The following is a 26,195-nucleotide window of genomic DNA, read 5'->3' on the forward strand; positions in this document are numbered from 1 at the left end:
TGGAAAGGTATGACTGGCGAGAGCTCTCTGATAAAGGGAGAAAGAGCAAAAGAAGCTGTGAATCCCAAACATTTAAGCCTTTGAAAATTGTCCTGTACACTTTGTATTCAGACCATCATAGCTACTTTAATTCAAAAACTTTCCTTATTGCTGCTCTTTTAGTTAGGGGCTATTTATGCTTCTTAAATGGAAAATTTCCTGCACCTGTGATACACATGAAATTCTTTCCTCTCTGGGGAATGCTGTTTCTACTGGACTACAGAACCAAGTAGAGCTTGAAACGCTGAAGCGTGATTCATGCCAGTTTGCCCATAAAGAGTTCAGCTCCCTTCTCATCACACTGTGTTATACAGAGACAAACTGGCAAATGATTACATGTTCCTCTGGGGCTGCTGAAGTTTTTGGTTGTTATTACACCTGTGCTTACCAAGCAGAGCAGAAGACAGATAACAGAAAAACAAATTAGCGTTGTCTTCATTTTGATGAAGACTTTGAATCATAGAGTAGTTTGGGTTGGAAGGGACCTCTAAAGGCCATCTAGTCCAACCCCCCTGCAAGGAGCAGGGACATCTTCAAGTACATCAGGTTGCTCAGAGCCCCGTCCAACCTGACCTTGAATGGTTCCAGGGATGGGGCATCCACCACTTCTATGGGCAGCCTTGGCCAGTGTTTCTTCTTTTTATCTAATCTAGTATGAATTTTCCCTCTCAGTTTAAACCCATTACCCCTTGTCCTAGCACAACAGGCCCTGCTAAAAAGTCTGTCCCCATCCTTCTTATAAGCCCCCCTTAAGTACAGACAGGCTGCAATAAGGATCGCCTTGGAGCCTCCTCTTCTCCAGGCTGAACAACCCCAACTCTCTCAGCCTGTCCTCACAGCAGAGGTGCTCCAGCCCTCGGATCATTTCTGTGGCCTTTTGGGGTCTGTGTCTTTCCTGTGCTGTACTTAAGATGCCTGAGTCTGTCTGTCCTTCGTTTTGAGGCTTTTTTTTTTTTTTTATGTTCTTAGTTATAGCATGCCTTTCCCTCTCTACCTAGCTTTCTCTCTCTTTCTCCTTGTTTTCTATCCCCTTCAAATAAATAAAAAAAAAAGTGGGAGCATGTTGACTTTCCCTTTGTTTGCAGTAGTCACCAGTGATACTCACCTATTTATCTCAATGGAGTTCTCTACAAGCCCTGTGGAAGTAGAATGGGTTTGTACTTACTTCAAAGGAATTTTTTTCTTATCCTCCTGCTAGAAGAAAAATTTAAACAGACATCATAAATGCTAGACAATCAGTAGGGAGAGAGCAAGATTTTTAAAATTCCAGTGGCTGAGGCTTCATAAAACTAATACTTTGGCTTTATTTATGCATTTTTTTAATGTAGCATTGTTCTCTTCACTGAAAGCTGATATATTTAGCAAAAGTGACCTCCAGCTCAAAAACAAATGCCAGAACTATAGGAATAGAAGCAGCAACCACTCTTCTTATCCCACAGAAATATTTATTCAGTTTGGTCAGTAAATTATAGGAATTTTCAATGCTGAGAACTTGTACTTAGTACAACATCATAATATTGACAACAACCACTTTGCCTTTTGTCAACATACAATGTGAAACATGGATTAACTTGCTCACAATAAATTACAGTGTGATAGATGAAAAGAGCTCAATGACATCGGTAAGGTAGGAACTGGTTACAGTTAGCTTCGCTTACAGTGTTTTTAAAAATGGTTTTCAATAGTAAAATCATTGCAGCCAAAGATAAAAAAAATCCACGTACAATAATAGCAAGGAAATGCATTTTTGGAGCAACAGTGAGCTACCGGTAAACACTCCATACAGTCATCTTCAAGGCACAAAGCAAAAAAACTGGGTATGGGTTTTTTTGCAGGTTGATGGACTCAGGAAAGGTAAAATTTTTTTGAATATAAAATAAATACATTTTAAAAAGACGCATACAAAAGTCAGTAAGTCAGTCAAATAGCAAGGCTTTCACAGAATGCCACACTGACAGAACATTTGTGAATCCATTTCAGTCATGAAATCATGTTCACAGCTTGAATGACACAATCACTGAGGCAAGGGAACCATCACTTCAACATAATTAATGGGGAAGAAGCCAGACTCTCCATTTAACATCCCCTCGTACCAATTCTCATCAATCTGATTGGTCAAAGTTATGATGTCCCCTTCCTTAAATCCAAGCTCGCCTTCATTTTCTGGCTCAAAGTCATAGAGAGCTTGGCAGCAAGGCTGATCCATGTGCATTGAAGAACCTGCCCCAGTGACAGAAAAAAACCCCATATTAATAGAGCTTCACAGCGTCCCACAGCCACCAAGCATAAAACAACGGGTCAAAAAAGGTAGTCCTGCTGTCATGAATTTCTCCCTCAACACCCCCAAACAGCTTTTCCATTGCTTTCACCCATTAACATCTGGTCCTTCTAGATATAAAAAATAATAGCAGTGATAATTAGTTTAAAGCATAATTCTGTTTCTCCCTTCAGTTCAGGTGCTACTCCACTTTTATTCCTAGTTGCCTTCCCTTTCAAAGGGATATTTATCTCAAACAGACAGTTCGAGTAATCACCGTCGCCAAAAATCCACGTGGTCTCTTTGGAGCAGCAGCTAGTGGAACTGGAAGGGCAGGAGTTGAGGAAGCAGAAGAGTCAACGGGAGAAGTGACAAGTAACCATTTAAAACAAATGGCACCGTGGCACACCGCTGCTGCGGGAATAGCTACCGGGGGCAGGGGCTCAGCTCCGTCCTGCAAACACACCTGGATTTTCACGCTACACGTGCCTTTAGCAGCAGCAAGGCCTCCAGCCTGGCCTGCCTGGAGCGGTGACACTCAGCTCTGGGGTACTGCTCCCCAGGGTCGTGTGCTCAAATCCTTTGTTGTACGCATCCTTCCTCTGAACTAAAGCCAAGGTTATGCTGGGAAAAATGGGGCCTGTCAAAATATTTTATAGACGAAAACAGTTTTCCAATACGTTATCTGGCTGCTCTTGTGACTTACGCTGTTTGCCCTGCTTTAAAGGTCTTCATTCCAAACTGCTCTTTTAAAATATTAACCGTACCATAGGCAAATATAGTACCAAGTACATCTATTAACAGGAAGACAAGTAAATATAAATATAGATTAAAGTGCAGAACAGAATCACCATTAGCAAAAGAAGTTAACCTTGTAAATGCAGTCAGCTTTTTTAAAGACATTCTCATGAAGCGGTGTTAACCGGCTTGGATTTGTAGTATTGATACACGGGTAATATATTTGTCCATTCATATTTATGAATAATAACTTATTCTAATGCAAGGTAATCTAATACTCAAATTGTCAAGCTTAGCTCTGTGGCCAAGGACGAGCCAGAGGTTCAACTGAAGTTCAGCCATAACAGATTTTTAAAAACATATACAGCATATCCAAGTAAAAGTCTGGTAATTTGAAGTATATTTATAAACGAAGAATAGGAGAAAAGATTTCACGCTGCTGCCAGGTAAACACCAGAAAAACACATTATAGCACGACAACTCTATAGAACTCTAGTACTTCCATCAAAGCAGTTAAACCTCTGAAATACCAAGTTATTCCGGTTGCCTTATTTGCAACATTGCAACAATTCTCAAATATCCCAGTCTTGACTCCCCCAGCTACCACACAGGCTAATCACGCAATCATCTTGAAGAGTAATTTTTCTCTGGGTAAGCCTGCACACAATTGGTAATGCAATACAAATATAATAGCTAAAATGTTAAAAGTGCATTTTAATCTGGTAATCATGGTAATATGTAGGAAACTATTGAAAAGTAACTGTTCAGGCATTTTCTAGTAAAAGGAACAAGGAGAATTCTCTTAAAGAAACCAGCTGACAGCGGTTCTGGTGATCACTAAATGAGAACCGGTGAAAGCATCTTTTTAATTGACAGTAATACAATCGGGGGTAATATTTGGTGTTAAAACCGGGAAGTAGGAATTACTTTTCTATTTTGTGGGTATGTTTTACCCTTCAAACCAAAAGAAGAGAGCTATTATTTACATGTCCTGGTCTGAGAACACAGAGGTCCGCCCCCCTCAGCCAGCCTCCCCCGAACACTGTTGTACCAGCGCTGCACGAGCCCTCTGCGTGTGGAAGGCACGGGGCAGTGACAAAGTTTTACAGGAACAAACTAAATTACGGCTAGTCTAATACAGTGACACTGGAGTTCTGGATATATTTTTGCTGAAACAGTCAAAGGAAAAAAAAAAAAAAAAAAAAGATGAGGCACAGTCTCCCAACAAAAACGGACTGATTCTGTTCAAAAATTGATGGTTTAATTTTCAGTCTTTGCCAAGGTAGAACTGGTACCAGCTCATCAGAACTTGTCGACAGCAGAAAGCAGCACTCTGAATAATTGACAAAGTAAGTTCCTTGCTATCCCCAGCTGCTCCGATGGGGCTAATTTATTATCGCAAGGCAGTTAATTTCTGACAGCGAGGTATCTGATAGAAGATGGATCACATTTGGTTCATTTTAAGCCCCAAAGAACTGAAAAGAAATGTCTGGCAGCCTGGGAGGACTTTTAAGTAACGGTCACGGCCAGTACAACCGGTCTCACTCCAGGCTGCAGGATCAGTCCAAGTCTTCGTTAGAGTCAGGCAGCTGCCGCTACTGTGTGACCCACCGAGACAAAGCTTCCCCGAGCAAGGTAACGGGGCAGCAGGGCCTGACGGTCTGCAGCGCTTGCTGTTTAACATCACAGAACTGGCAACACGATCCCAGCCTTTTCCTGCCTATTAAACGCCTGCACATCCTTTCCTGTTGCCAAGATTTAAGCTAGAGAAATCGCACTTTTTTTTTTTTTTCCTGCAAACAGGGTTTACATTAATTTGCTACACCCCACACGCCTCCTTAATTTCTCCAGTTGCGGAGCTAAACTGCCACACGTTACTGTCATGTTCAAAGATGACTTGTCATTAATCTCCTGACCACTCAAACCTGGGCAGCACAAATGGAAAAAAAACCACCACAAAAACAGGTTAAGCAAAAAGCCGTCTGTGATTTCTGGGGTGTTACAGGATGAAACCAGAATGCCATTCAATGCTGGTTTGTTTCGGGGTTTTTTTGGCTGGTTTTCTTCCCCAAAGGGAGTTACTACCTGTACCCGCATCTACTCTGTCTTCTATACCATGTTGTATGCATATAGTAGCAAAATTATACTTTACTAATCACAAATTGGAAGCTTGCTAAGATAATTAATCCAAGTCTCCCTCACAGCTGAGGTGAGTAAACATTTAGATGCTTATGTTAAATTCCAGCATGTGGTAACCAGACCCATTTATTTCATATCATAGCCAAACCTGACAAACAAAGAGAGTGAAAGGCAGGACATAACACAGCATTTAAAGAGAGTTCTAAAGTGAGCCAGATGATGCTCGTACCCTCAGCTGATTAATGAGAATAACCATGAAGAGAATAAGAGCACAGATTTGTTATCTGTGCTTAATCAAAGCAGCTAAATAATTCACAACATGAAAATGCGGTTTCTGTGAATCTAGCCCTGCAAACGTGTGCAAGTCGTTAGTAGTAAATAATCCCCATGTGTTAGGGACCGTATAAAGGAACTATTTCTGCTCCAAGAAGCTGATACTTAGCTTGAAAAGCCATGGTGAAACACAGGAAAAGCCATTTCAACAATCAGAACTGGACTGTGGTTGTTGTGCTGAGCGTATCAGAGCTTACTCTGAACTGTCCTGTTTCCCATGAGTTCGCTGAATGCTAAGATACTACTTACCTCAAGTGACACTATCAGAGAAATTAAAGGTCTACATTTGCTCGGGTCAATGTGTAAAGAGGGGAAACTAAGCATGAAAGTGCTTGTTTGTGTAGGATGAAGAGGTCATTTTTCTAAACGAAAAAAAGAGGGTGATCACAATGCTATCCCCCCTATCACATGGAGACCTTAAAACATTTAGAAGTTTTGCTTAGAGCCACCTCGTACACATTTCTAAATCACAGACCATAAATCTAACCTGTTTCATGATTCTGACTTTAAACAGGAACAGAAAGGTTTCCCCATTTACGTGCAGGGCATAAAGACCCCACTGCAGCTCCGCAGAAATCCATACGGATAACTTTTGAGTAAGGAACAGCGAGAGAAAGAAAAGAGTGAACAATGATTTCACAGCTTCTTCAGGAGGAAAACAACATGACAGACGGTCTTTCTGACTGATGTTATTAGCAACACTAAGCAGAGCAACAATTATTAAATATATCTCATTTCTCCTTTACATCTCTTTCATGGATTGCTTTATTTCTCTTCTGACAGCACTGAGTGAGCCACGCAGTAAATGAAAGCCCATCATTTAGTGATATGCGAACAGTTGATGCAATATTCCATTAATGGAATCAATGAACAGAAGTGGCTCGCGCCTTCCTTATCTTAGTGATCAGTGGTCATTTATTTTTCAGTTCATTCACTGAATTTTAGCTCATTAAAACTGGCATTTTTCTTTCACTAAGTGGGCTGGAAGCAACCTCGAGAAGTTATCTAGTCTGTCTTTCTCCCAAAAGCAGGAGTGATTACCCTTAAAGGGCATCTTGGATTAATTGCTTCATGGCAATGATAAACCACTGTAATATCTGGGCTGTTTTATCTCTGGTTTGACACACTGGTTTATATCCAAATGCTTTCTCCACGTTCTCCTCTCTCCACTGCACACGCAAAGAAGAAAAAATAAAGGCTGTATAACTTGACAAGTAATTGATAGGGGCTTAGAAATTTTGTGCTGAATTTTCATTAAAGCTTGCTATGTTTTTTGCTACTTTCATCCAGATGTGCTGTGAAAATAACTAGAAAGTTACTGATGGCCGCAAACGTTCCCAGTGCTTTGAATGACATGTGTCCTTGAATCACACGTCTTCGGAAGCAGCGGTCTGAATTGAGAGGAGTGGGCAAAGAGAAGGGTTGTCTTCCCCAGCCCCACATTTGACAGCATTCAGACAGCACGGGGCGCTTCACTAACACCCTCGAGTACCTTGAGGCACAAAAGCAACAAATCGAGGAATAAGATCTTGCCGGGTGGATTTATGCTGCCAAACTGCTGCAAACCCCCTTCAGTACGGATTGTACGAGAGCTTCATCTTGCAGCAGAGTGCAAGAAAATTAAAGAGACATCAGAAGGAGCATGAAGTTACAGCTCCAAGCTTTGTTCTCTCACCTTTAGTTCTCTCATTTCTCTCCTGATAACCTCTAAAAAGGAACAAGACTGGAGGAAGGAGGAAATTGGAGAGTGAGGAAAAAAAATAAAAAGAAAAACGCTTCAGAAAAAGATCCTAGATACCATGCCAAGTAGAGAAGGGAACCTTTGGCTCACTGCTTCCCCTGTATTTTCCTTGCAAATAAACTTTATGGGGGAAAAAAAACCAGCTTTTTCATTCTCTTTTCTTTGCAAATTTTTGTCTTTTGTGTGGTTTTTTTTATTATTATTTATTGGTCTTCTCTCATCACACACTGTAGTCGTTAAGGAGGAAGGAAGGGCAAAACAATTTTATTCATGAGATGAGGAAAAGCTATTTCAATGAGTAGTGTAACCTTACTAGTTATTATCATTCACACACCTTTCAACAGCTGATTTCTTTTGTGGAATCAGGGCCAAATCAAAAGAAGGGATCCTACACCCACACCAATGGGTACCTAGGTACTTCACTTCATAAACGCACACGTTTGGTGCATGCTTTAGGGGACAGTAAAGTAAAATATGTCAATAAAATCAGTAAGGGTGGAAGTCACCTCTCTGAATTTTACATGGCTAATAATTAAGACCCTGTACCGATCATTTATGGTCCTCAGACTGTGGAGAGAAATTAGCATCCGGAGAGATTCCAGAGAGTGATTGAACACACCCACCTCAGGCACCTCTGTCTTTGCAAGAAATTAACTGTTTTCTGCAAGTGCCTCTCCCTCACTCTCCTCCCCCCCTCAGTGGCAATGCAGAGAACCTAAAAGACCAAGCAGAATGCCACACCGAAATTTAGGATGGGTGAGAGCCTGTTGAGAGGAATCCTGCTTCTCAATTCCATTTCCAAATCTGGGAAACAAACTGGAGCCAGGTGGACGGACACCGATGCCTCATGGATCCATTGTTCTCACGGTGCAAGCAATATCTCAAGCAACAATCTGGCAAAACCTCTATCGACATGTTAATTCTGTGGCCACAAGCTTACCTGATGATTTTATGGAAGAACTATAAGCAATCCCATTGTGCTGCTGATTATCACCGATTTCCAGAGTTGTAGTTATTACAGGCTTTGGCTTAAATTCACGTTTAGGCCGACTAGATGCTACATTTATTCTGGAACACAGAGAAGAGCGGCAAGAGATTTACAAGAAATATGGAGCTTCCACTCAGGTTTAGTGCTTTGGTGTTTGAGAAGTTGGGGGAGGGGGGGGAACCCTTTTTGGTTTTGGGCTTTTTTTTGTGGGGGAGGGGGGAGGAAGAGAGCGGGTTTATTCATTAAAAGCTGATCACTTCTCATGCAGTATTTGAATTGCAACCAGTCCCTATTTTATTTAATGCTTTGGTCCTGCTGACAGAGGCATAAAGCTTAACAGCCGGAGTCTGAGAAGGGCTGAGCATCCGCAGCTGCCACTGAGTTCAGCAGAAGTTCCAGGAATGAGCTCCCTGGAAAGCTCAACTGCAAATGACACATGTAGAAACCCAGCCAGGACAGAGGCCCAGGGGCTGCATCTCACACACTGCCTTTTTATTAGAGAAAATGGGAAACAACCATCGGGTCAGCGCAACTGTCACTGCCTCTTCCTGTACGTGCATGCGGCCTAGCCGAGACCTCCTTGTCTCACCATCCCCTCCAGCTGGGATGGTGCAGGGTGTCTACAGACACGGCTACCCCTGTGCTAATAGCCATAGTCACCATGTCCACTCTGATCTTAGGAAAGCCCTAAACAGTTATCTTGACTCCACGACTGTAACGTTAGCCTGTGCTATGGCAACACTCAAGTCATCTAGGTCTCCTCTTTGCTGGTTCTCCAAGTGATGTATAACAAATTAATGACAGCAGCATTTTTTATTTCTGTTAGGGGGACACAAAGTATCTGGGCCTTTCATAAGTACGTTACACCTCAGCTGATTTCCTAGACAGCTGGCTATTTCCTTACTCTGCTGCAGAATTTTGTTATACCCTGTAATCTCAATAAAAATAGACCAACTTCTCAGCAGAGCCTCCAAAACACAACTCTAAGTATGCAAGTTTAAATAAACCTACAAACAAATGGAGGCTGTCCGGATTAACCTCCACACATGGGAGTGGGAGATGCCACACACACTCAAAGCCTTCTGGGCACATCCTGCATTACATTAAAGGCTCACAGCACCAGCAAGGACTTGCCAGGTGGCAATGGTTTAAAGCAATGAAGCCCAGTAAGGCACAGAGCACAGCAAATGTGCATCTGTGAGATGGTGCTACAAGATCTGTCGCTTCAGTGCCTTTTCGCATTCAGGAGCCTCAGCCGCAAAAGAGGTTCAAGATTTTCAGATGGGTTCAGTCTTACCGGTTTTGCAGCTTGCTCTGCAGATCCTCCAAAATTTCTGTGGATTGTTTATGGTAATCTAGCGCTGCTTCTACAAATACAGCCAACTGGCTAACTTGTTCCACCTGAAATAGAGAGGAAAATAGTTGTTAGGAGCCTGCAGTACATTCAGCTGAAGGATAAACAGATCATTCAAAACAGACCTGGTATCTCAAAAGACCGTGATACCTTGTGGGGGCTATTGAAATAGAGCATATGTGATTCTATCAAAGAAATTGCCAGTTGGAAACTGAACAAAACCGAGGTGTAACTTCTAGTTCACTAACTCAGGGCTGCGTCCTTGAGTTCATTTCCTTTCACAATGTGCAAATCCCTTTTGCTTTCAACTTCCAAGCCAGCTGTCTGTCAACACCCAAGCCCGAAACAGTTAAGAGGACATGACCCCTTAGCAGGTGAAAGAGAGGCTTTTCTGATCAGCAACGCTGGAAGAAATTACACTGTGACAGCTCTTATGACTCAGACCCATTAGTGTTTATTAGCAATGTTTACAAACTCCAGTTCTGAAATGATCTGGACTCACCTCACTAGATGGCAGCATTTATAAACCAATACATGAAACATGATTTATCTACTTGGATTTAAAAAGTATCAGCCAATCATTCAAAAATATGGATGCTGAGAAAAGGGAGAACGTGAAGGAGAAAGAAAAATCAAAATATTTTTATTCATGAGGTAACAAATAATCTCACTCCCCTAACACAAACTGAAAAGTTCAAGCTGTAATGGGGATGGAGCACTAACAGATATTTATTTGTGCTCTTCCTTTAAGACACCATTAAGAAGACAGACCCCAAGAAGTCTGACATGTTTCCATTCCATTATGATGTCTTCAGACATTGGATCACAAGACGACATCTGAGTAAACTTTCTGCAAATGTTTTATGGACCCATGGCAATTTTGTGCTATACTTTGTCTGCTTTTACTCGGTTCAAAAGATTATTAGAAATTCTACCGGGACTCCGAGAGAGCCAAACATTGTCACATAGCATAGAGAAATGAAATGCACAGAACCAAATCAACAGCTGATACAATTCCATCACAGTCAGAAGAGAGTAATGTAAACCAGCTGAGGACAACGCACAAAGGGCCTGGGGTTTGGATGGGGTGGTCAGAGAAAATGGATAGAGAAGGACTGTCCAAACAAGACGACTAAGAGCCCGGAGGGATATGGAATTGTGGATTAGGAGAAGAGCGAGAGAGACTGGGAAAGAGCCAGAGAAGCTTGAGGGACTAAAAGCCACTTAAGCAAGAGAAGCCTGGGACTGGCTGAGTGGGAAAGGCAGGAAGATGGATCTGATAAGAAGCGCATGCAACAGTGCCTATGTGGGAGGTCTGGAACTAGATAGGCAAAAACCTGAGAAAGAGATGTGGATCAGGACTGAGTCTGGGAAAGGCACCTGGCAAGATCGCTGGGAACCAGAGAACAGAGATTGCAGGGCAAGGAGACCAAGAAAGGGAGACATTTGGGGAACTGGAAAGGATGGGAAGGAAGGAATTGCAGTTAAGATCTCTGCAAACCCAGTGAGACAGTCTGGGGTTAGACAACAAGGCTGCAAGGAGAAGCCTGAGGAGGACACAGACTGGGTTGGGACAGAAAACAGAAGGGAAGGAGCACAGAGTTTTCTTTAAACAGAAACAATAGAAAGCGGGTATGGAAAAAACCTCAAAGGGACATCCAGTTCACCCCCTCCCAAAGGCAGAGTTTGTTATACTAGAAAGTGTAACTCACCAGTTCTCTAATGGCTCAGCTAAACCATTTTAATCCATGCACTGTTTTATCCTCAGTGTGGTGATTTGACTAATGATAAACACTATCTGAAACATTTCTCAGCTGCTTATACAAGGCAGAATTACAAAACACACGCACTGCAACCGGGCAATTGGTAGAGCCCACAGTGGAACAGTGTGCTGAAATTGTTCATGAGGACGTTATGTATTTTTCGGCCCTCACATAACTTGCACTGGTAAAACAGCAAGAGGCTTACTGACTTCCACACTGCTGTAACAAACGCGTCCCACTCACAAACAGTTTAGGAGCTACAGGCTAGTTTATAGCTGCCATTAAATGGGTATGCAGGGAGGGAGAAGCTGCTTGCAGCTACATGTTCCCACTTAACAGCTCCCCCTTGTTGCATTTTACTCACAGAAGACAGCACACTTCTTACTTTCTAAGAGTGTTTTCTGTTATGCTGCATCTACAGGAGAAGAGAAAGCTTCGGAACAGGCCCAAATAGGTCCAGCTCTCTTTTCCTACGGCTCCACAATTACACAGGAGGAAACACACCCTGCTGTTCCTCTGTGTGTGGACAGAAGAGAGGACTATCCTGAATGACCACAGCTGCTCCTTATTTAGGTATAATTTCATGATGGATTTGGACTCTGAGCCAAAGTCCAGGTACTTGAGCCCAAGCCACAAACTCACTCTATGGAGGAATGTTCAGAGCCAGATAGTAATAACGATGATTTTCAGAGGTAAAAATAATTCAGAGAGTTCAAATCAGCAGCAAAGCTTTGGCTGTAAGTGAGCTACAATTCAGAAAGCATAGGGTACATACCCTTTGCTGATAGTTTCAGCGGCAGGTCTGTGACTATGAAAGAGGCACGCCATCTGCTTTCAGACCGTACCTCCTGTGAAGGGTGGGACAGGCTTTATCCAACCCCACACACATTGCCCTCCTGGATGTACTGCAGCAAACAAAAACGCAGGACAGACTTACATCATTTTCTAAGAAATTGAACATGCTTCTTTCAGCCAGTTCCTTTGACTCTTCAAATTTTTCTACTGCTTGTTTAACTTCTTCGTCTGGTATCTTTCCAAGGCGCTTCTTTTTATAATCATAATCCAAACGGCGTCCTTCTAGTTTCTTCAAATGATGCTGAATAAGACAGAACATTTATAAGAAGGTCCAAAAAGGACATGTCCAAACAAACACATTGTGATTTGAGGAAATTTCAGTTATGGATGCAAATATATGCAGAATCAAAGAAATACAAAGCTCAGAGATTATCCGTTCTACCCCTTTGATCTAAGGCAGCGTCAGGTAAGTCTGAGACTATAGACATGAATGAAATCTTAAACTGTATAGACTTTAAATAAACAGCCATTTGTTAACACTTGGGAAACTGGCTATCTTGATTGGCTGAACTTAGGCATACAACTCATGGGCTTCACTAAAAGTGCAACACCTCAGATTGTCTAAATGAGAAGCAGGATCCAATTTAAATATGTGTCCCCATATTCTACATTTATTTCAGTTTTACCTCTTGAATTCTTTGCAATACGACAGCTAAAAGTTAAAGGGTTATTTCCCCCTCTCATTCCATAAGCAGTGCTCCAACAAATCTTGTTTTCTCGCTTTCTTTGTTAGGTGTCAACTTGACACATCTATCTGATATAACTACACAAGCTTTTCTGTTGCCAAAAATCGTGGGACTGACAGACCTACAGAACGGACTCAAAGTGACAGTACAAAATGCTCATTAAAGCTAACGTCAAACAATTTCTTTTCATCATCTCAGAAGAACTACAACTGAAAATAGTTATGTATCATCGGAGACAGCTACAGACATCAAGATATTATTACTATCTTTTTGCTCTGCTTTCCACATCCATTTACGTGTAAACAAATAACTTTCATTTCTGCGCTTCCTCAGGGTTTTGACTTGCTCATTACCCAAGTCTATTGGAATCAACAGACTGAGACTGCCTGGCTTTCTGGCTTTCTTTGAATTGTCACATTGTAAACAAAAGCATTGAAAAACTTAACTCTAAAGGTTAAAAATGTGTTCCTCAGCTTCTTCTATTTTTCTTATAGTGGCATATGGCACTTCAACATTTTATGGCACTTTTCAGATCATTCTGTGATTGCCCTGAATAGCCTTTTTCAACAGTTATATTCATCCTAAATTATAAACAGCTTTAGGCTGGCAGAGATGGCACGACAGGATAATCAGTCACAGTAAATCAAAGCCCACTCACATCTTCGTAAAAATTAATAAAAATGTCAGTTAAAATAAAATAGCAGAAAAATAAACAATATAATTTTCTTCACTATCCTTCTTGTACTAAATGTACAAGCAATACAGCAAACTAAGTTAGACAAGTGAGAAATAGCCAGGCATCGATTTTAAGCAGATTTCATCACTGTTTTGCTACAGAGACAAACTTAATTGCAGTGAAATTTATTTACCTTATTGCTTTCAAGAAAAATATCTCAAGGAACTAGAGTTTGATTGACTCTGATTATTGATGAGTGAAGCTTTACCCTGGAAAACTTACCCCAATCTCTTTTAAATCTTTGTCCTGCAATAACTGTAGAGGATCAATAAAATTTTGTTTGACATTAATATCAAGTGAGTCCTTCACCTCTGCCATTTGCTTCATGCTCTCACCAGCATCCAGTAGTGCAAGGCCTATGGTAAAGAACAGGCTACTTATATCTCAATATATGTAAAACCAGAAAACTTATCTTATGAAACAGCTATTTCAAATAGGTATCATTGTATCTGCTGCAGGCCCTCGAAGAGTAAAAAAAACAATGCAAGCTACACACTTGCTTGTCCCCTACAGAAAACTAGAAATGGAAAGGTTTTGTTCTGAGGTATACTTTTTTTTTTCTGAAGGGCATCAGGGAAAAAAAACAATACTATTTTCCCTACTGTATTTGCATAGATTACAAACCTCCTCCACTTCGAGAACTGCAAACAAAGCTGATTAATTAGTACAACTTTAGTGATATTAGTAAATAGACAAAAATCAAGTAACTTTTTAAACACAAAATCATGTTTTACAGCTTCCTCACATACAGCATGTGTTTCTTCCAAACCTCCTTTTGGTCAAAACTGTTGCTGCTTCTTTAAAACCACCTATTTAACAGAGCTGTATGCTTTATTAAGCAGGTAAGTATCAGCAGGCAGAAGAGTGTTTGAAACGCTCTTTCCCCTTTCCTAGTTTTATTTAGTATCCCCCTTGCTTTCACAAAGGCACAAATACATCCAAGCTCACAGATGAGTTGTGCCACTTCGCTCTTCGTGAGGAGAATAAATGAGCCTTTGGCTACCAGCAGCATCTTTCCCTTTGCAGCACCGACTTGGACTCCAGCGCGAGGTCCCTACGCCTACGCAGATGGTACTATTTCAAGCAACCGCTGTGTGTAAAACTGCGGATATTAACAACAGTACATAACGAAGCCAGCCGGTTCTGTACTGCCTTCTGCACACAGTCCCAGTCCGTGCCACTCTCTCCCAGCCCTAGTTCCCCTCTCTTTCCCCAAACCAGGATTCTCCTTTTTTTTTCTCATGTATTTCTTCTTGTTTTTTTTTCCTTAATCCCAACCATATCAAAAAGCACCCACTGGGTAGCTCTGTGACAATGCTTCAAATTCATTCCAGTCAAGCCCACGCACCATGCCTGCTCTCAAGCAAGGCCTCTACTAAGATTTTGGCTGCGAAATACCAGAATATCTTGAAAGGAAATAGGTAAGACTTGATTTACCAAAGAATTGTAGCATGGCCAAGCCAGAGTTCGTTTTCATGAAAACAAGAAAATGCATATTTAAGATGCATTGCTCCAAAGCACAGAAATAACAGATCATTAATTTAATTTAAAACAAAACAAAACAAAAAAACCCACCTCAAGTTACTGTTTATTTTTTCATATAAGAAATTTTTCCCTTAGTTTACTTCTCAAATACAGGGTAACCATTTTCATTATTTTCATTTAAAGGTTGAACAAAACACAGTGAATCTAAGAATCACCCTAAATGATGCAGGTTTGGCAACTTAGAAACTAAAACGATTATGGCAATAATTTGAATCAGACAGCGTCAGTAATAGTGTTACCAAAGCCACCTGCAATAGAGGTGGACAAATATGCAGAAGCATCATGTTTTGTAATTATATCAATCACCCCCTGACCGCTGTACTTGGCTTTCCCTCTTACCTTCAGTAGCTATTTACATAGGTTATGTCACCGAGTAATATTCTGCAAAGAGCTTTGTGCTGAAATATTCGCAGAGGAGATGATACACAAACTCACCAAACATAGAATCATCGCCAAGCTCTCTGCCATACCGTATCATGCAGTCTCCCAGGAGTCCCTCTGTCTGGGGATAGCCCGTGGTTTTAACTTGTCCTCTGATCTTTGACATAGTGTTCAGCATTCCCAGCTTGGCCCTGTATGCTAAGGAGGACATTAAAAAAAAAAAAAGAACAAAATTTATAAAAATACTTTTAAAACTAATACATTTAAAGCAATAAATCATTTAACAAGCAACGTCACAAAGCAAGTCACTAAGCTGGTCTGTAGATTCATAAGTTTATTATTGTCCGTACTTCACAGCCGAAGTTGAAATAAGCATCCATTGAACAATATGGGTCATGTGAAACTGGTTTTTATTCACAGTTGAATAAGCATCATTTCTCCAGGCAGATACACAGTGGGAGTGCTTGTCACCTCTCTGGATATTCATCAATACTCACATTCATTTGAATATTCCTGCTTGTGAACTCCTTGATTAGAAGTACTGCAGAAAGCAAACACAGAATAGATACAAGCACAGCCAAAGCCAGTTTCATGTTTGCTTGCTCGCTCTCCCCCCGTCTCTTGCTTGTGAGAACTTTGCAGAACTTCTCCCCCACCCCACTCCCTTTTTTTTTTTTTCCCCCATTCCAGTATTCAAGACAGTAGAAATTCGTGCTGTGGGATGGCCTGGTACACACAAATTAATTTATTGTTATCTTGCACATATCATGGTGAAAACGTGCATTTATTCTTGGAGAGTTTTTCCAATCTACTCTTTACTATTACCACTTAACAGCTTCTTCAACACAGTAGCGGCCATGGGCAGGGCATTCCTGAGGGGTGTGGACGATGGTGACCACCTTCATCTTGAACACACCGGCTGGGCCTTGGTAAAGGACTGAATCCTACCATCCTTATGTAGACATAACCCTTTAAACTTCTTCAGGGATGTGCATCTCATAAGGTAGCCACAAGAGATGGCTATCTCTGAAGTCACTGGTAGAGCTAACTAAACACGAATTCAGTCAAACAGTTCTCAAAAAATGAAGGTTCTTCCAACAGCTGGTTTGGATGGTGAACCGAGGTCATAACAGATAAACTTTGTGACTGACTGCAAATGTAAACACGTCTCCTTTCTTGCTTCTTAAAACAAGATTTGAAAAACCTCTATTAACTGATGATCCAAAGTCCACTGAGACCTAGCAGTGTCCAGAAAATGCAAAACCTCATTCAAATACCAGGTAAGCAAGTAGCAGGGCAAGGCAGGTAGCCCTCTTCCCCATGGTAACATAACCACCAGTACCTCTGATGGCAGCAGCCTACGAGTTAAATTCAATGTTTATAATAGCTCTGCTAAAAAAAAAAGACGTTGGCGTTGTCTTCACTTTAGGGATCCATACCCCACTCCACGAAATCCAGCACAAACGTGAACACAGGTGCTGTACCAGAGGCCCCAGCTGTCCTGCATGCCCGCAAGACCTGCACATGGCCAGAAAACCAGATGCACCGTGTGCTGCAAGCTGAACATACCCCAGATCAGACTTACCGCATATAAACTTTACAGTTGTTCATTGTGCACACCGGTAAAGTTCTCTAGGACACCCAGAAGCCTCACAATGATGACCTAATTAGCTTTTATTTACCTAGGATGAATTTCCAAGTAAGATGACAATGTTCAGCAAAATCCAGCAGCTATTGCTCCTATCCTACCTGGATTTGGCTGAAGATACTCTGTGGATTTGGACAGAAGCTCCGCTACAGCTTTATTAGTAACATCGATTTTCTGAAAAAGAGAAGTAACACAGTTGACAAAAAGCAAATCGATTACTAGAAAGTTTATCAGCTATTCTAGCTGATTATGAAATTTTATTTAAAATAAAGCAAATATTGTAGCTTGAAATAAATAGCCTTGTCATAGTTATGACAGGATTTTAACAAAAACACATCAATTGGCAGGTATTACTAGGAGAGAGAGAAGGTTTATATCAAAATGTGGGCTCGCCTTTCCATCCCATCAGTCTTGACTACTGCTTACACATTCTGCACTATGATTTTCCTGCCAGCCCAACAGTTTTTACTAAGACTGCTTTTCTCCACACGTGAAAAAGACTGAACATATCGCTCAGTCTTGGGGTCAGGGACATTTAAAACAGTAGTTTGCACTGTCTTCCCATTTAATAGTTTCTAAAATGCTATTAAAAAAAAAAAAATCACATTTCTGGTTTGTTTCCCTTTACCTCCCTTAGGGCTTACACATTATTTTTCCCCTTACAGTGCAGAGAAAGGAAATAATTATTCTGTAGCCAAAGAAACCAAAACCTAGAAAACTGTTTAGATGATAAATTCAAAAGTGCCTGTCGGAAAAAAAACAACTCACGCAAGACTTTTTTCCTCAATCTGCCAACAATAAAAGTTGTGACCTAGGCCTACTATGAACATTAAAAAATACACAGGAAGACAAGGGCAATTAAAAAAAAAGCCCATAAAAGCTGAAAAGGCAGAAACTGGTAGTAACACCATTTAACTTGCAATGCAACTAATAAGTGGATAGCAAACACCTCAATTTCCACAACAATTCATGTAAATTTCTGAACATAGATTTAAACTAAGAAATATAATTCTGTATCAAGAGAAAATTTGACCCTAGTAGTTAAGACTTTTATCATGAATAATATCAGACGGGCAGGCTTCGTGACATTTACAAAGACTCGCTGAAGACCTCTCTCTCTAATCTCCCCCACAGACAGAGGCAAAAGGCCCCTCCTGATGCTCTGCATCATTCCTGGAGGAGTTTCTCTCCGCTCTTGAGAGGTGTCAGTGGAACCTGCTTCCTCTGCTCAGACAGCCTTTGACGATGTCTCTTCTCCCTTGGCTGAGCTGACATGGCGCAAGGATAAATTAGCACTTATATATTTCAGTTAGGAAGTACACGGTGGGGTTTTCCCCACCATACCGCCATACATACGATACCCCCATACATACCCCCACCATACAATACCAGTCTATCACTTGAAACGTGAAGCAGTTTTGATTCTACAATAGCTTAATATTGAAAAACATGTTACTTTCCTTACCCTTTCCATCTCTTGAAATTCTTCATCTAACTTTGTTCCTTCTGCTCCACTTATTTTTTCACTGAACAACTGTAAAAAGATAAATTTGACAAAAAAAATTGCATGATTATTTAACTACAGAATAAATATCTCAGAGTCACAGGAATTCACTCCAGATTAGAAAATACGCAGCAACCATTTGAGGCAACTGTGCAAGAGAAAAGCAGCATCACTCTTGGAAGCGAAGCGCTCATTTCAGGAGAGGCAAAGATACCTGATACGAATTTACAACAGGCAAACAAAAAATGATTTCTCATGCTGAAACAGCTTGTACCCTAAAGGCATGACCTGCACTGCAGACTCCACGCAGAGAGAAAGTCTGACTGCAGGTAAATCCAGAGTAACCCTTTCAAGAATGTCTCTCCAGCTCTGTACTTCCGAGTACCGTCTGGTCATGTATGCCATTAGGGATAGGGATACAGCTCCCATTCCTGCTGCTGGGAGTTGTGGGCAGTTCTGTGGAAGGAACAGATTCGCAAAAAATGCTGCACTGTGACCGAACTGCATGACTGAGCATCTTCATGACGCTGAAAACAAAAATGCCACACATTCTTCAAAAAACCTCAAAGCACCAGTTTTACCTAAAGGATTTCAGTAAACCTTCTTAAGATGGCTTAAACGTTATCCCACTTCTGTGCAAAAACTCTGGGCTGTCAGACCTGAGTTTGGTCCTCACCGAGTAAATCATGGCTAGGAATAAGCACTGGTACCTGCACTGCAACAGCTCCAAAAGCAAGCCAGATCCTCACCCAGTGCCAAACAGCCTTTGAAAGCATCACTCCAGTACCACAGAAGTGGTTTAACACATATTCAACAAATATTAAACATTAATCCTTGGGGTAACTCCTGCAAAAATACTATGCATTTCTCTGTTTTAATTGACTTTTATCACTGAATATAATGTAAAACCCAGGGATAGCTCACTGACTGCTGGCAGTCCCCAAACCTGCCCCCGATAAAGAGTTTTGTTCGTCCTCAGCACCTTCCAGAAAGGAATTCACCTTGCTGAACTGAAAGGGCCTCGGAGACTTGCGTAATCTGAAAATGGGTCACGTCTCCTGGCAGTGCGATGGCTGCCCCTCCTCGGCGACAGCCTGCGCCGTGCAGGCGGGGAGGGGACGCGCTGCCTGGCCAAAAACCAGCCACCAGCTGATGAAGCAGAGCCGGGAGCTCAGCGGTGCCTGACCCTGCATCACCACACAGCCAAAGAACAGACCTGGCAAAGGCACAGGGTGAGCTCGGGGAGAGCCGCGCTGCTAATTATCTCCATTGGCTTTACAGTAGGACTCACAACCTTTCTACTTAATATGTCGATCAGCCCACAAACTCGTGAACATTATTTCTCTTCCAGAGCACTGGCAGAACCAGCACAAAAGCAGGTAAAACACAGACGGAGGAGCCTGAGTACCAACGAGTTCCCGTGGGTTGTCACCTTGCTACTGCAAGACACCACAGCAGAGGAGGAGCATGAGGCCACGCGGGGAGGGGGACACTGCCAGGTCTCTGTGGGGACATCCCAGGAACCCTTCAGCATGCATGGAGAAAAGGGCATGAAAAGGCTGCGTGAAAATCAGCCTATCGGAAACCCTGCAGCGTCTTCACACCGGCAGTTTCTGTCTCCTTTCTGCGCAACGTTAATTCCTAAAATAATAAATGCCATTTTCCACAGCCTCGCGCATGTTTTCTTTCTCCAGCAGGCAATAAACAGATCTGTGGTTTCCCTGAAACCTCTCACGGTGATCCCTTTCCAAAGGCTGAGTGCGGGGGGGGAATATCTTTCTCAGGCTGAAGTTGCAAAATTCACATTCAGTAGCAACCCATAGCTGTCTCCTTGAGAATAATCCATTTACATGTTCACAAAGGATAAATGCAATATAGTAACAGGATTGCTCGACTCCGAAAGTATAATTAATAATAAATTACTGCACCAAATGACTAAAATAATGAAATGTCCCACACTTGGAGGGTCTAGATCTGAATGTTATAACAAGAAGCACAAGCGGATGAGTAGAAAGTTCACACACTAACAGTAATTCCAGAGACAAAAAAAAAACCACCTCCACTGTCTCATTGAAAGGCTGACAAAGACAGTTTGAAAAGTGCCGTTTCTCATCAGATATACTGTAAGTTCATGTTTTCAGTAAATGCCTCGAGGCATAGACTATTTACGCTCTCCTTGGCTTACTGATGGCCATACATGGTCGCACACACCTCCCTGGAATAACAGTCTGAAACTCAGGCTGACCGTGTTGCTGCTGCTTTTGCCAGGATCGCAGCCGCTGACCCAGGCGCCGGCACTTGGCTGGTGAGGTTGGCTCCCAGCGCCAACAGACGGGCACCCGGGCTCCAGCCCGCTGACCCTCTTTGCAAATCTGCTCACACGCTGCCACCCGCCTTTAGTTTTGGTTTCTCTTCTGCGGCGTTGCAGAACTCCTCACCATGTTTTGAACGGATAAAATTTGATGCCGCTCACAGAGGGAGAAACTACTTGCATTAACACTGGGTCACTCCTTGCGAGGGGATCACTGGGACACGCTGAAACAACAGGGAGTAAGGAAACCACCTCAGTTAGATCCAGAAGGTCACAGAACAACTGAGACTTCTACACACCAAATTTCAGAGAGCGAGACAGAGAAATTCTGCATCTACAATTTGTAGAGAATAATGAAGTAATTTAATTTACAGCCCGGATGATGGGATACAGTACACTGCCAGAGAGTCTGGAAGACACCAGCTTGGGAGCAGCAGTCGATACACTGGATGGTGGGCCTGTTCCTCATAAGAGCCTTGACAGGCTGGAAAAAAACGGGCTGACAGGGACCCCATGAAGCTGTAACACAAATGCAGAGTCCTGCACCTGCAGTGGAATATCCCCGTGCAACAGCACAGGCTGGAAGCCAGCTGGCCACCAAACAGAATAACACCTGTGGCACTGGTGGAAAACAAGTAGGACATAAGTCAGAAGTGTGCCCTTGAGGGGCAGAAAGCCAACCCCATACTGAGCTTTATTAACAACATCATAGACAGCAGGTTCAGGGAAGTGATAATTTCCCTCTATTCAGCACCTGTAAGACCCCACGTGCAGCACTGTGTACAGTTTTGGGTCCCCCGTACAAGGCACTGACATCCTGGGTGAGTCTGGTGGAGGGCTACCGATACGAGCAGGGGACTGGAGCACAGGGCATACAAACAGAGCTGAGTGCGTTCAGCCTCTACAAGAGGTTAAGTGGGTATCTACCTAGGGGGAGCCTATGAAAAGATGGAGCCTGAATCTTGCGGGAGGGCAAGAAGCAACAGTCACAAGCTGCAAAACAAGAAATTCAGACCTGTTAAAAAGGAGAGAAAAAAGACAGAAAAAAACCCCACCAAAACCACAACACCAACAGGGTGGTCAAACACTGGAACAGGTTGTCCAGAGAAGTCGTGGAGCTCCCATGCTTGAAGATGTTCAAGCCTTGCCTGGCCAAGGGCCTGAGCAACCTGCCCTTACAGGAGCTGCTACAAGTGGGAGGCTGGAGTAGATGCTCCCTGGAGGAACCTTCTGACCTACCTGAGTCCCAGTTCTAACTCTGTATTCACAGCGACACGTGAATGCAACTGCATAGAGCCATCCACAGGATCTGCAGACACGGTTTCACACAGACACCAAAGACAACCTAACATACTCCTAAATCAAGGAGCAAAAGCGCTGACCAGAAGAAAAAGTCTGTTCACATGCTTTCCTGTTTCTATGCAAACATTCATGACACTGCAATCTCTAGCCCAAGGAGACACTTTTTCAGTTATATTTACTCTGAGCTGTAATTTCCTTTGAAAAAGAGACTACCTTGATGATCAGAAAGATACAGTAAAATATGATTCCTTAAAGTCTATAAGCCGTCAGCGCTCCTGACAGTAAAAACCAGTATAAAGTTCTAATAGTTATAATGAAATTTATATTTCATATTGGTATACCAGGATCAGCTTTACTATTTCTCACATTTAGGAATACAAAAGCTTTTGTTCTGATCATACTGAATTTAGGAGTCGAAAACTAGCATCACCACTCTCCCAATTAAAAGTCACAGGATACCCAATTAATTACTGAAAATGGATACACAAAGGAGACGGCTGCTGAGTTTTAGTTCTCTGACTATTTGCTGAGCATCATTTACATGCATTATATCAAGCTGCAAAATGCTTTGAACTTAAATAGAAGCATGCCCAACTGCGAGGCTGGGTAATTATGTGGCAATACCTATGAGTGTTTATGAGTCAGTTAATCAAAGGCGAAACCGCTACCATCACACAAGGCATGTACTCTGAGGGAGCTTGGAGTTACTCGTACATGAGGAATCCTTCATCTCCAAATTCGGAAGGTGGGTGCCATGGATTCAGCACCTTTTCACCAGACAGGGACAGAGCCAGAATTTGGGGCTCTGAAAAAAAAACCAAACCAAACAGTTCCCACCATGGGGGCCACGACTATCTTATTATTACACTGCCAGGTCAGAAGCCAAAGCCATTCATTAGTCATATTTCCGGTGGAGCTAACTAGGTTTCCTCTGGATCAAGATTTACACCCAGAGAACAGCTGTGAAATTAGAAAGATTTCTTCCTCTCGGGTGTCTGTGCAACTCCGTCCATCACACTTGAGGTATCAGAGTTAGTAGGGGAAAAGAAAAACAACCCTAAATACAAACATGAAATCACTTTCAAAATCAGTCATTGTATCATCACCTCTCATCCGTAGTTACACACAATAGCAAACTACCTTTTATTGTAAAACTTGCGTGCTCTAAATAATAGAACAGCTCTTTGCCTGAAGAAATACTGCAGTTTGTACACAAACACTCCTTGCTCGTAAATTCCTCCTCATACTGAAAAACTAAATAGGATTTTGTATTATAGACAATCTAAAAGTCTCTGGTGGGCTTATGTGAAATCTGCTGGGAAGACAAACCTGGAAAAAAAAACAAATAGAGGTTTTGAAAGAAACCCTTCCAGATATTGTGATTTCTATTTAAGTTCTGTATATCCAGCTACTGTCCAAAATGCAAATTGCAATTTTGTTATATAGTCTTAAAAGACTAAGTATTTATCTGCTAAGGAATTTATGTTCCAAGAAATTATCTGAGAAAACATTTTTTCCATAAACCTAATATTGAGATTTTGTTCCACGCTACTTTGTTACTCTAATTTCTTTGAGATAATTTAATTTTCTTTTGATTTGTTCTGTTGTAACGAAGCATGAACACTCTACAGTTTATACTAAAATCTATGGCTCACCAAAACTCTAAACTAAAAAAAGCCTCAAGCTTTCATGTAATTTTTCAGTACTTTTGTTTGAAGTATGTTAAGATTTATCCTTCTTATTGCACAGAAATAGTATATTTCTCCATTCTCGTATGGATTATAAAAATGAGCTTCAGAAAAATGCTGTCTTTTACTAATGTTTTGTACATCATATCCACTAAATTACAATACTTTTTCATATTTCACTAAGGAAGGTTACCAAACATGAGAAACTGCCAAAAATATCCCACATCAACAGAGAGCTGATAAAACTCTCAAAACAATTACCCTAATTTTTTTTTTTAATATATCCACTGGGTATTTTATAATACAAGTCAATAGGATTCCTGCCAGCCAATACTTTCACACGTGCTCTGACCCCCTGTTTCACTTGGTTTGCCTTTCTTTTGCAACAGCCACTAACTGGGATTGAACCATCACAGTATTTTGTTGTTATTCAGCTACTGTTGAAATAAGTGGAGCTGAAGAAGTCCGTAATTGGCCAGCAAAACTCTATTGTACATAACTGGCCAAGAAATCATCAAATACTATTTAATGGCATGTGAAAGGTATCATATTCTATTAAAGACTTAAGAGCTTTTAATGACTCTTCACCAAGTAACAGCATTTATTTTGTTCTGAAGGAATATCTGCTGAAATTATCTGTTGAAACTTTAACGGGATGGAAAATTCCTCCATTTGTCATAAATATGCATACTGTCAAACCCATGAGGCAAAACCTAGATTTGAGGAAAAATCTTTTAACAAAAAAAAAAAAAAGCCAAAGCTATGAAAATAATTCCCTCTCTCTAAAAAGGAAGTAAGCAATCAACTGGGGAAACTAACAGATTCATCCCAAAGTTAACACATAGAGAGCCAGGAAATAATATAACTATATGACTACATTTCCCACAGAAACATATAACTGGGCCAAACTGCACAAATACATTCAGATACATCTTTAAATACAGTACTTAGTACAAAATACTACATTCCAGCATGGTTAATGCATAATAGTTACGCTTCTCTTAATAAATCATTAAAAGTTCTGGTTACTGCCCCGCAGCCATGTAATTGTTTGGTTTGGTGTTGCGTTATTATGCATAGAGGAGTTAATGCAATGTGACAATACTGACAGCTTTCTGAAGAATCTTATTAAAGCCTATCATCAACAATGAGAAGAATAAGGTGGCTGGCAAGACGTCTTCTGGATGAAGTAGAATTCCCTTGCAGTGTTCAACCTCCCGAGGGGAGAGAGAGAGTTTCTGGTTTGTCCTTTTCCAGACTGCTTTGTGCTTCTAGGTTCTGCTACAATGCTATGTATATTGCCTGTTTTCCCTCTTTCCCGATTGCCATATTTCATATACGTTGCCTAATTCCCACACTCAAAACAGTTAATACTAGTGCCTACGACACAGCTTACTTAATGCCTTGTATCTTAGCACATCTTTAATACCATAAAGGAGTGCGCACTGGCAGAGAGTCATCTGCACAAACTTTGCCACTGTGATAGAAAAATATTCTTTAAAAAAATTTGGGGTGCTTTATTGACCAGCTGAGCACCCAAAATGAATGGGCAGCTCGTCCACCCCCCCGTGACTGACTTCTAGAGATCTACTGAAGGTCTGAGTGCCAAGAAGAAAAAGAAGTTCCCCACACTGAGAAACTAAACCAAGATGCACACTTTCAAACGCAGATCTAAACAAAAGAAACACAGCGCTTGGGCCCCTGGAACAGAGGATGCTGGAACCAACCAGGTATGAGAACGGCAACTTCTTCAGGTCTCCTCCTGCACCAAGAACATCCCAAGGCATGGTCATGCAGAGACAAGGACGCAAGAGCCACTAGATGTGGCGAATCAATTGCAAATATAAATGGGTAATATATACCTAAAACCAGATTTTTCTCAGGCTCCTTAAAAAAAATACAACAATGAGGGAAAAAGTCAAATTATAAAAGTGTACCAGGACTTGAAGCTGTTCTTTTAGTCACACTGACACAGCTCACAGTATCCTAATGCTTTGGAGAAAATCCAAATCTCCTATTTTAGAGGGTAAGCACTAAACGATGTCAAGAACTCTTTGGTTGCCTCAGTACGTTGTGTTTTCAAAGAAAACAAAAATATTCTTGCTCTGATGTACTTGAAAGAAAAAAAGATTTGTTCTGCCCCCCAAAATAAATAAGGGGTCTACTACAAAGAGCTTATGTTTCAGC

General features: G+C 41.5%; 1 protein-coding gene across 9 annotated transcripts in view; it reads right to left on the bottom strand.

Annotated features, from left to right (window-relative positions):
- Positions 1-1,464: 1,464 nt before the first annotated feature.
- The window catches only part of SH3GL3 (SH3 domain containing GRB2 like 3, endophilin A3), a 56,245-nt gene continuing 31,514 nt past the window's right edge, over positions 1,465-26,195 (bottom strand). For 5 of the 9 annotated variants that reach the window (XM_054213634.1, XM_054213638.1, XM_054213640.1 and 2 more), the window contains 8 exons: positions 18,669-18,737; positions 17,305-17,377; positions 15,610-15,753; positions 13,852-13,985; positions 12,290-12,448; positions 9,533-9,636; positions 8,188-8,315; positions 1,465-2,259 (listed from right to left, as the gene is read on the bottom strand). In XM_054213634.1, the coding sequence (XP_054069609.1) occupies positions 2,054-2,259; positions 8,188-8,315; positions 9,533-9,636; positions 12,290-12,448; positions 13,852-13,985; positions 15,610-15,753; positions 17,305-17,377; positions 18,669-18,737 (1,017 nt within the window). In that variant the 3' untranslated portion in view covers positions 1,465-2,053. The other 4 variants (XM_054213643.1, XM_054213642.1, XM_054213641.1 and 1 more) reach the window with 4 other exon arrangements.

Source organism: Rissa tridactyla, chromosome 9 (genome assembly GCF_028500815.1).
Source record: "Rissa tridactyla isolate bRisTri1 chromosome 9, bRisTri1.patW.cur.20221130, whole genome shotgun sequence".
Classification (NCBI taxonomy): Eukaryota; Metazoa; Chordata; class Aves; order Charadriiformes; family Laridae; genus Rissa; species Rissa tridactyla.